General features: G+C 30.6%; 1 protein-coding gene across 1 annotated transcript in view; it reads left to right on the top strand.

Moving 5' to 3' along the window:
- Positions 1–12195, top strand: part of LOC129233811 (FHF complex subunit HOOK interacting protein 1B-like) — a 37197-nt gene that overhangs the window by 17009 nt on the left and 7993 nt on the right. The window contains exons 8-11 of the mRNA XM_054867786.1: positions 2700–2867; positions 2956–3035; positions 9353–10757; positions 11065–11254. Coding sequence (XP_054723761.1) covers positions 2700–2867; positions 2956–3035; positions 9353–10757; positions 11065–11254 — 1843 coding nt within the window. The remainder of the gene's footprint in view (positions 1–2699; positions 2868–2955; positions 3036–9352; positions 10758–11064; positions 11255–12195) is intronic.

Genomic DNA, 12195 nt, shown 5'->3' with positions numbered 1-12195 from the left:
AGGGGTTTCTGGAAACACAATTATGCTGTTTCCCTGCTAATTTGTGCCTTTATATGTTGCTTTATCTTCTTTTAAGTTTAAATACGAATTAAAAAATAGATTTTGTATCAATAGAAATGTAATCTAAATTCTTCACAAAATGAAGTCTCCTTAAAAGTTTTTTCAGAATATTACTGGTTTCTTTAAACCGTTCAAATAAACAAAATAGTTTGTAATACTGAATACAAAAAGGTTGGCAGCTTTTTAGTGCATGCTTGTGATGCATGTCATGATATTTTGCATGTAATTAACCTTAAGTTTTCGAGACTAATATTATTTGCAGTTATTTCTATTCGCTTGTAAATGTAGTGCTTAGTTGCATTTCTTAGACTGTAAAAAGTAAAATTTTTAATGTATTCTGTAATAAAAATATTTGAATTCTAAATGTTTTCTCATTTTTAGGTTATAAATTATTTTTGTGTTTGATGTGGTCTAGAAAATGATTTTAACACTTTACTAATTTCCATATAAAATATATTGAATATGTTTGGAAGGACATCACTTCATTCTTTTTTATGGATGGTGTTTCTGTACGGAATGTTTTTCATGAATATATTTATAGTTTTTATTTAAAATATTTTAAAACCTTTTGATTACATATAGATTTATTAATTTTGATAAGGCTTTGAGATTTAAAAAATGCATAAAAAACTTCATAAACTAATTCATTTTAGAAAGTAAATTTCAGAGCTTGACATTGAAGTTATTGTTTTTGTTTTTTGGCTCCCTTTTATTCTTTTTATGCCTTTTTATTTATTTGAGGTAGTAAGAGCTTTAGAGAGAGAAAGTGTATTGAAAATGAAATCTTAATTGCTTTAATCTTGAAAAAAAGTACTAAAGCATATTAATTATAAAATTAACTTTTATTAGTTGTGTAATACATACTTCAATATTTTTGGTGAATCAACCAGTTTTCAAATCACATTGCACATTTCTTCTTGCAAGCCACCACAGTGAGAAAGACAACTGCTGTGACTGTAACTTTTATGTTGTATTGCTTTTGCTTCCATAACTGAGATTTTATGTATTTGTTTTTCTCTTTTTCATGAAATGCTGGCTGTGTTTAACATAGCATTAAAAATTATCAATGCTTAGCTGACTGTGTGATTAGCTTGAATATGCACTCATTGCCATTAAAAGCATGCAATTAACTATAATTCAGATGCGTTTCTTAGTAGAGTCAAACCTCGTTTTAACAAACCCAGGATGTAACAATCTCCTGGTTGTGGTGAACCTTTTAAATAGACTGAAGCCCTATGTTAATATATTTTTAAATGCTTGTAATGATCACAAAACTCTAGAGAATTGGTTATAGTGATCCAAAAATTTTGAACCTTTCATGGCATTTGCCCCAGCTATGTCCCTTACCAATTTTTACAAAAACAAACACCATCTTTTGCAATAGTTACCCCCATTTTTCACCAGAATTGCCTAGTCCCAAACCACATACCTCACCTATTGTACCTCTGATAATATTGTGAACTTTACACTGACCCTAGCAAAATGAAGCAAACTCTGAAAGCTTTTTTTCTGAAGGGGGTTATGTTACATTTATTCTGAAATTGAAAAGCAACAAAAGCCACTTCTCAATTTTCAAGGAATTTTCCCTCTCTGAATTTACTGCAGCTGCTATTTGGCAGAATTTTAACTCTAGGGCATCTGTCAGAGTTTTGAGAAAAACATTTTATGACAGAAACTAGTCAAACAAGTAGATTTTTTTTTCTTTTACATGAAAATCAACATAATTTACATAAAATTCGAAAGCTTGTAACCAAATATAATATTTTTCTCCCATAAATAAGGAAAAGGTCATTTTTTTATAGTTTGTTTAATACAGAGTACATTAGTTTATACTAATATTACTAATTTCATCCTAATCACTAATAGAAATGTCATATAATAAATATATTCATTATTGAAGTATCTTGGCACATTTGGACTTCTTTTTTCTTAAATTGAAAAATCAGATGTAGCAAACCCTGGATTATTACGATCTCTTAAGCCAGTCCGTTGAAAGATCATTGTAGCGAAGTTTGACTGTATTTGAAACCTTTTTGTTGTGTATATGAATCAGCTTTGTACGCCTGAAAATTCTTGAAGACTTCTGGAATTTAATTTAATGTTTTTCAACTGAAAACTTCTGAATACTTTGGCATCATAGTTTTTTTTTTCTGGAAATTATGTTTTCCCATGGAAATTAAAAATATTTCTAAAACTTTTGTTTTTTTCCCCTTATCAAAAATAACCAGTTGGATTTTCATGTTAGTGAACCTGAATGATATTATCTCATTTTGAACCTTTGAGTAAACCGAGATAAAGCATTGCATCCATGTTTGACTGTTTACTTTCTTCACAGACTTCAGTTCTTGTGGAGATTTCTATTTCAATCAAATCAATCTCCCTCCATATTGTGTTCATTTTTCATGAAATTATATCATTATGGAAATCTCGTTTCATGGGTGCTTTAGTAAGATGATTCAGACAGTACTATTTTATTGAAAAACACTTTTCTTGTTGTGTTATATGTAATGCATTTTTCTTTTATTGTGTTTGAAAAGAAAGCAACAAACTGAACTTCAAATCCAGAGCTGATTTAATTTTTATATTAGTCAACTATTTCTTGAGAGTATTATTTATTAAATTAGCTTTTGTGTTTTTAGAATACAGTTGAAGAAATAATTGCAACGACTGCTTATCTTGAACTTTTCATGCGCACCATAACAGAACCAATATTACTGCAGATGTTTTTAAAATTCATTCTGACAGCATCGTATGATGGACATAGGGTTTTAAATTCTTTAGTTGATCGTCTGGGAGCTCAAAGTCGGGTAAATATTGTTTTAGAATATTCAATAATCTTTTAAAGTTTTGAATTGAAAAGTAATACTACATACTGTTTTTCTTTTCGTATTTTAGTTGTGTCTTGTTACCATGGCATTGTTCAAAACTTTGTTGGATTTGAATTGTGAAGATGTATTGTTTGAGTTAGTGTTCAGGTGAGCTTTATTATTATTTGTATGTATAAAACTTAAATGTGTTAAAACCCATTTATAAATAAATGCAAATGCTTTAATTTAAAGATTGTTTTATTTTCTTTCTTTTGAGGAATGACAAACTGCCCTCTGATGACTATCTTATCCGACTTTTTGATGTTCCTATGATTTTTCAGATTATCATGAGGATGAGAATGGGTCTAGCCCATTGTTTTTAATATTTATTTGGAGAGACTATTTTTTGTCATGGTAGCAAATCGTCTGTGCTCATTCAAGGCGTAACTCAAGCAGATTTTACATTAAAATATTTTTTTTCCTGTATGTAAAATTTTTGTTGACCTATAGAAGAACACCTTTTTTGACAAACTTAATAGCAAAACTTTATCTAACTACAAAATTTTCGGAATTCTAATTCCCATCATTTAGATTGATGAGGAATAAAAAAAATACCATAACAGTATACGCTGTAAATATAATTTTTATGACAAGTGTACGAATGCAAATTGACCATATATTTATATCTTTATAACTGCGTCCTAATTACCTTTTTTTAAAATGGATATGCCTCATACTACCTAATCTAGAACATCACCAATTGACGGGTGCAAATTTCTTCTCCATTTCTATTCAATTTCATTTGTAGAAACAAGAAACCCAACAAGTAGGGTCCTATCCCAATTTGTGATTGCGAAAAACATAATTTGAATACAAGATGCTCTGCATTCAAATGAATGCCAGGGGCTGAATGCTGGATGTTTTTATACTTTGTATTAGTACTTGTTTTTGTTGAACTTTGTAAACATGCATGGAAAACTGAAATTTTGTCAAGAAGCATTTTTTAGAGATGTTTGAAATAATTTAATTGCAAATTAGACAATTGAACAATTGTGCAACAAATTTTTTAAAAAAGGTATTTATTTTAGAAAAAGAAAAAAACCTAAAGCATGAATGTTTTATTCTTGAAAAAATGTCTCATGCGTAACACTAAGTTTTTTATTTCATTCAAGTAACTATTAATTAAATATAGGAATAACTGTTGTGGTTCGATAGTATATTAAAGCATGTATTGTCAACCAACAGCAATATTTTTTGAAGACTGTGATTAACTGGAAAAATTAAAAACTTAGGGTTAAGCACAGGAAATTTTTTTGAGACTTGCTCAATAGTCATTGTTCACAAAACATTTATCTTTTGTCTACCTCTTGATACAAATTAATGACAGAATGTACATAGAGGGAAAAAAGGAAAAATTAAAAATCTATATTACTTACTTAAAAGCATTCTGTAAGATTCAAATAGCTAATAGATGCTATTAAAGCATTGAAAATAAAGTAATCAACCTGGTATGCAGGAACCATGATGCATTGCTAACTAAAAAATTCTTCATGAGCAGGTTGATTCATATAGATATGATATTGGCAATCAACAAAATACCTAGACAGACTCATTATGTACCGCACTCATAACCCCTTTGTACATTTCACTTAGATTAACACAGTGTGTCGAAAATTATTTATTAGTATTTTATTTATTTTCTTTGCATATTAGCTTTTTACTATTGTTTTCATACTATAACTTATGTAAAGTAACGTTTCCTTCAGGTTTACTCTTCATTCCAATAGAATTTAAAGAGAAAAATTTACATTTCTATAGGCAGGGTATCCGAGCATATGGAAAGTCGGGGAAAGGCATGGATTTCGACTCTGATGGAAAATGGTCATGGAAAATCATGATTTTTAGCATAAAAGTCTCAAAAGGCATGGAAAATGGCAACTGGTCATGGATTTTGGGTTCAAGAACGTGCATATTTATTGAATTTTACATATTAGGTGCAAAATTTATGCATCTTGGCCATTTCTTATGCTTTTATGCACATCAGTCCCGATTTTTCACATGTTTTGAGATCCGATTGCATCCGCGTCTATAAAACTCGCTCAATTTTCTTTACTGTGTGATTCTACCAATTTGGACTTTTATAATTTTGTGTTTAGCATTATTTTTAACCCTCCTTATATGTCTAACTAGTGGTACCCGCATGGCTTTGCCCGTAATAGAAAATTAAAAGCTCTTTTGGTTCGCCTATATATTTACAAATAATGTATGGTGAATTTTCTCGCCAATTGGCTTGTACCCATGTTACGGTTCCACGTTATGATAATTTCGTAATTTACTTGTCCATTTTATGATATTTTTGTTCTTAAAATTGGATTGGAAAAAGAACCTCATCGAATTTTCGAAAAATCGCTTTGAGGTGCACACTCCCATGGTACAAACTAACTTTGTGCCAAATTTCATGAAAATCGGCCGAACGGTCTAGGCGCTATGCGCGTCACAGAGATCCTGACAGACAGAGATCCGGACAGAGGACATTCAGCTTTATTATTAGTTATTAGTAAAGAAAAAGATAAAGATTGTGTAGTTGGGGACTTGTAGATTTCTAATTTTGCCGCTCACATTCGGCTCAAAAATTTTAAGTCATTTGCATCTGAGTTACTTCAAGAGGCTCATAAAAAATTATCATTCTTTTTCAGCAGTGTCTTTAGTTAATGAACATTTTAGTAAATAAAATTGGTCTTAAGAATTAAGAACGTTTAGGACAATGATAAAATACAGGAATCAAGGAATTTTCAAGGGTAAAATTTTTAAAAAGTATGAAAAGGATGCAAATTACTCAAATTCGGGAATTTTTTTCAGTATTTCTTACTTATTCTAAAATTTTGCGAGTGTAATGTCTGGTAATATAAATTATCAGGGTTCGTACGCTCTTGAAAAACCTTGAAAAGTGCTTGAAAAAAGAAACTTCATTTTCAAGTGCTTGAAAACCTTGAAAAAGTTTTAAAACCTTGAAAAAGTTTCTTAGTGCTTAAATTCTCTCAAAAATCAACGAATTGTGTTTAGAAGTTTTAAAAAAGTATTTCACCAATGCAATTTTCTGAACATGTGTTTAGTATGCAACATCGCGAAAAATTGCTTCCGTGTTTGGGATTTCAATCCTTTTGCATCTTGTAAATATTTTGATGTTTTTTACAACCGAAAGATATTTTGACATATGGTACCTTAGATTAGTTTATTTTTTGTTTAATTTCATTAATTAACAAAGAAATTAATTTCGAAACTATGACAACATTGAACTTACTCGGATTTCGCGGAAAATTGCTCTTGTGTTTGAAATTTCAATCTTTTTGCATCCTGCAAATATTTAAATATTTTGGCTAATCAAATGTTAGTTTCGCATATTTTACCTTAGATTAGTATATTTTTTGTTTAATTTTAATGAAAAACAAATAAATTTATTTCATGGGAAACATGCCACGTCGAACGAACTCAGACTTTGCGAAAAATTGCTTCTTGTGTTTGAAATTTCAATCTTTTTGCATCTTGCAAATATTTAAATATATTCACTAATCGGATGTTATTTTCATATTTGCTACCGTATATTAGCATATTTTATGTTTAATTTCAGTAAAATATAAGTTTATTTTATGGGAAACATGACAACATGAAACTTAATTCGCGAAAATTTGCTTCCCTTGTTTGAGATTTCAATCCTTTTGCATTTTGTAAATATTTTTATATTTTTGGCAATTAGTAGTTATTTTGACACTGCCACATCAGATTAGCTTATTTTATTTTAATAATTAAAGAGTTAAAGAATTTATTACCTTGGTCTTGTTTAATTATTTGCTAATTTATTTTTGCAATTTTGAATGATATCTTTACCTAATTTTTGGTCATAACAGATTTTTTTTAAAAAAAATTTTAATTTCAGCAGTTGAGCACCTAACAAATTAACTTAAAGTTTGTATTTTAAACATAAAGTTGATTTATATAATTTTATTTATAAGTACATCATTTTTTTATGTCTGCTAAAATAAATAAGGTGTATAACAGGGGTGGTTGTGTTATGATTATTCACTTGAAATCCAGTAGTGTTCGTTTTTATGCTTTTACCTCCTTATATCTCCAATTTTCCCCTTTTCCTCAAATGTTCAAAATTACTACTTTATTAAGGTTGTGGGTATTTGGAGCTTACTGAAAGAGGCTTTAATCAGCAAAGGGGTAGATAGCTTAAGGAGAGTCTTTCATCTTCATTTGGATCTAATAAATTGACCGTGGGGTGCGTGCGGAGAAAAGTACCAGCCTAGCTAGGCCCAGTGCCTGTTGCTGGTTATCAACAGGCACTGGACATGGTATTTCTATGCAGAATATTTTGACTTAATAAACTATTTTATGAATTGTATGCATAGCAAAAGTTATTGTTGTACATATGTATATTCAAGTAATAGGGGTCTTAGTTTTAAAAATTATTCCCCCCCCCCCCGCCCCATTTTGCTCTTTGAAACTTTCAGGTAATTTTTTATGAACTCACAAATCACAATTACACCTGAATATTATTGCCTTTCTAAATTTAAATTCTAATTTCAACAATAACCCATTTTTTCCCAAAATAAAACTACTTTTGTCATAATACATGTCAACTTCTTTTGAATCTTTTCAATTTCGAAATATGGCTCTATAAATCTGAACTTGCACATTTATTGTCTATTGCAAGTTAATCAATGAAAGCTGAATGGGCTCAAGTTTGCATTCAGAGTATTTATCACTGCTTAAGCTGCTTTTGTATATTTTGAGGTGTAGAGACTGGACTGTGGACTTTCATAAACTTTTCTTACTTCCTAATTTTTAAATTTACTCGAGGTTAGTTGAAATGCCTTATTGGCTGAACAGCTAATAAATACATACGAATAATTGATTCGCATACTTATAAATGATTTGCAAACCTAATATTTTTAGAACTTAATAGTGCAAACTGAAATAACTTTCTGGGTAGTGTTTTTGTCCTAACCGCCCTTATAGTGTAATAAACCACTGTATAGATATTGGAAATAAATGTTGAAACCGGGGGGGGGGGGGGGGGGTAACTTCAAAAACTCCTCTCTGGCAATGACATTGAACTTGGGTATTTTTAGTTTCTTCCCATAAAAGTTAAAAGCACTTATGAAAGGGTTTTTTTTCAAGTATTAATTTGCTGATTCTAGAAAATATACAAACTGCTATTTTTTCTAGAATCAGCTGCAACCTTTGAAAAACCTCAAAATTAAACCTCTTGGTATCTGCTTCTCTTTATGACCGAACTTTTCAAACATTTTCAGAAAGACTTTCAACGCAGTAGATCTTTCATCAAAGCGTCTCTTGTTGTAGAAAAAACAATTTTGTTTTCCTATACTTTTTTGTATTATTGCCTTATTTCTATGTGTTTGTAGTAAATGAAATCTGCATACAATATTTTTAGTACAATATTGATATTGCCTTGAAAACAAAATTTTTTTACCTTGAAAAGTACTTGAAAAGTGCTTGAATTTTTTTCTGCCTAAAGGGTATGAACCCTGATTATTATAGATTCTTTTTTTGTTTATAAATTTAAAAATATTTATTTTAAATTCAAAAGAAAAAAATAAAGGAGAAAAAATAATAAAAATCAAGTTTAAATGTTTTGTTGTTCACCAGGAGTTTTACATCATTATTGCTGTTTGTAGGGAGCTTCCTTTATTTTGAAAAATTATTTTGCAAATAAAACTTTTTTTTGGTATTTTGAGTGATTTGAAAATAGTTGTATTTCATATCAGATTTTTTGGGAAAAAAAAATTGTTTGCATATAAATTCTTACATATATTAAAATTTTGTATCATTTATTGGGAATTCAAAAATTATTTTCCTAAAATTTTAGATTTATAAATGTTTGTCTTTGGTAACAATATAATTGTTTCATGTTTATCACTAGTCATTGATGCATAAATTGTTTTTTAATCATAATAGCAGCTGAGCTAGTGACATTTCACTTTAATTTGAATTTTTAGAAACATTTGTCCAAAGCATAGATCAGATGGTTGAAATTTAATTTTCACAAAACGTGAATTCAGATATTCTTGTAAAAAAATAATGTTTTTTTTTTTTTTCTGGAAAAATTGCATGCTGTGAGTCATGAAAAGTTACGAGCAAAAGTCATGGAAAGTCAGGGAAAGATATAGATTTCAAAACTCAAAATGTAGCAATTACCCTGGATAGGAAAGTGCTACGAATTTTTTTTTCTTTTTACGTTAATGTAATGAGAACATGAAGAAACTATTTCATAGGTTTTGTATTCTTGTATTGTAATTGCCCCCCCCCCCCCTTAATCTGTATGTAAATAAAAAAGTAATAAATAAACTTGTGCTTCTGAAACCTTTAGTAATTATTGAAAGAAAATTTGGATCTTGTGCTTAAAATTTCTATCTATTTTAAATTTGGTAATATTTTGAAACACATTTTCGCTTTTACAGGTACTTAATCCCTTGCACACATGTGATGGTAAGCCAGCGTAGTCGAGTGAGGGATTTAGATTTTTATAACCAAGCTGCTGAAAAATTTTTGTCTTTGATTCCTTCATCATCTGTGTTGCATAACAATTCTGAAAGTAGCCTTCCCACAAGCCAAAGTACTCCTTTATCATCGATGCCCATAACTTCTGGATTCAGCAACTTGCAGAATTTCACGCCGAAGTCTCGAGGTGGAAGCCTCAGGTTAAAGCGTCATCACAGATCTCCTTCTACATCAAGTTTTGCTTTTGGGGAATTTGAAAAAGTTCATTCTCAGACTGAATGGTACACAAATATACCTGAAATTCAACCATCCAGCTATATTGATTATTTGAGAGAGGCTCACCAGAATGTTAAAACATGTACTATTGCTTGTCGCACTTGGTCAGCTGCTTATGATGGATTAGAACCTCCCCCAAATTCTCTAAACCAAAGCAAAGAAAATGAAGATTTTAGTCAAAATAATATAGTTCAAATTGATAGGTTAAAGTTGACTGATATTGACATTATTAATGAGCAGATTAAATCATCCAATGCACAATTCTTACAAAAAAATTGTGATACAGATTCCAGTGGAGTGTTAGAATTATCTTATGCAAATTTAGCTGTGCATCAAGACAGTTTTAAAAACATACCTCTGGATAAATCTATGTTGGACAATGCTGCTGCTAAAGACAGCTTTTTGCTTAAAAGTATTAACAAGCAAAAAAGTGAAGCCATGAGTAGTGAAGTGTTGAACGAAATTGTGAATGCTGATGATGAGAGAACGTTTTGGAATTTAGTTTGCTCTACTCGCACACCATCATCAGTCGACAATTTAGATGATAGCTTGGAAACTATTGATGGCTATTTAAATGATGTTGAAGAGGTTGACGCCGGACAAGTGGGAAAGATACAAGTGTGTTTTGCAGAAACGGTTGATTTGAAAGATGAATGCTCGAATGCAGATTCCGGTGTTTTTGAATCCAGGGACAGCTGTGTTTCAGAGAAGGACTCTGAAGTTTCTCCAATTCTCAATAGTGCCAAAACTAGTGATCCTAAGGATTCACTTTTTATATCTATTCCGTCGTCATGTTCTGTAAAAAATGACTTGAAAATTAATTCAAACTCCGTGTCCGAAACAAGTACAAAGAGCAGCAATAGTCCAGCATCACCAGGTACCTGGGAATCATTTGGCAGTCCTGATATTGGACCCTTTTTAAGTATTATTCTAACAAGGCTTGAAATGATGATGCAGAATGATGTATATACTAATTTACATTTAACTGGATTGATCTCAAGGCTGGCCTATTTCCCCCAACCTCTTCTTCGATCTTTTCTTCTGAATCCTTCTTTAGTATTTCAACCAACTGTACGAAGTCTATTTCAGGTAAGGAGTTAAAATTGTTTTCATTCAAAAAAGGTATTCATTCTTTCTAACAAAATTCACAAAACATTACCATTTTTTAAAACCGTTGATAACTAATAATAGTAAAATTTTGTGTAAGTTTAATCAATCCAATATTGTCACTTCCCATAGTGACCACCTCCTTAACTAATTTTTCGCGAAACCGTAGGTGATCTCTCTTGAGGAGTTACACTGTAAATTTAAATAAATGATACCAATCATCTGTCAGTTTCTGGGGGTAATTCCATAATAAATGTGGATGTCTTTCATGATTTTAACTATCCTATAGGTCCTTGGCTCCCTGAAGCACAAAGTTGACAGCTATTCTTACACTGTGGACAATTATGAAGAGCTTGTTAGCCAAAGTAAACAGTTTCTTTTAGCGAGAGAGGAACATTTGCCACTACCTCCAGCAACACGGGTTTATTCTGATTCTTTGTCTCGGATACGGAGCAGCACCATTCCCGAACTTCGAAGAGGTAATGGAAATTAATTAAACATGTTAGTTTTGTGTGTTTTATTTTGTAAAAGAAATTTGTGTGATTCATCTACGAGAGTAGACATTTACTCATACCAGCTGTATGTAGTTTACCTGAACTTGCATTCTGAAATTAAAGTGAATATCAACCTTTTCCTCATTGTGTCTCGATATCCATTCTGGAAGGGAAAAAAAATTAACACTTTGAATTTTCTTAATGTAAAACTTTGCTTTTATTGTGATTTCATGACCTAGTGTTTTGTGGTTTAGGGTGGTCAATTGCCCATCCTATTTATTTGAAAATGTAATTCTTTAAGTGAGCATGATTTTTTGCTGTTTTCTAATAAAATTTACCTTAAGTTCCCTTCAGCCCCCCCCCCCCCCACGGAAAAAAATGAAATAATGGGCTGGTTGGAAGTGTTCTTAGTTACCTCTCATCTTATAGGACCTTAATTACTGACGATATTAATTAAAAGCCATAAAATGTAGCATATTTTGCAACTGGGATAGTGAAAACATACTCATATATTTAATGAGATGACCAATATTGTCATTTGATCTACGAGTAGAGAAAGCTCAATTATTTAAAATATTTATTTGTATCCGTTTTCTATATGTTAAATAATCAAATACTTATGATTGGTTTTAGAGAGGAATGCTTTACTAGTGATTAACTGCATTAGTAGTTGATCCCCCCTCCCCCCTTGATTCTGCTTCTGCAGTTAACAAAAACTTAGTAGTTGTAATTATCTTCCTTTTCATGTTTTATCTATAAAAAATAAACTGAAATGCATATATAAACTTTGTGATCTAGCGTTTGAAATACATTTTGATATGAGGTGATTCTTGGTCCATTTTTTTATTTTTTTAAATTCTTATTTAATTTTAGTTCTTGTTATATTCTAATTTGTAATATTTCTTTATGTTATTTATAGAGCTTAG

This window comes from Uloborus diversus, unplaced genomic scaffold (assembly GCF_026930045.1).
Source record: "Uloborus diversus isolate 005 unplaced genomic scaffold, Udiv.v.3.1 scaffold_75, whole genome shotgun sequence".
NCBI lineage: Eukaryota > Metazoa > Arthropoda > Arachnida > Araneae > Uloboridae > Uloborus > Uloborus diversus.
The sequence above is the reverse complement of the archived record's forward strand: the minus strand, read 5'-3'. Positions and strand labels throughout refer to the sequence as shown.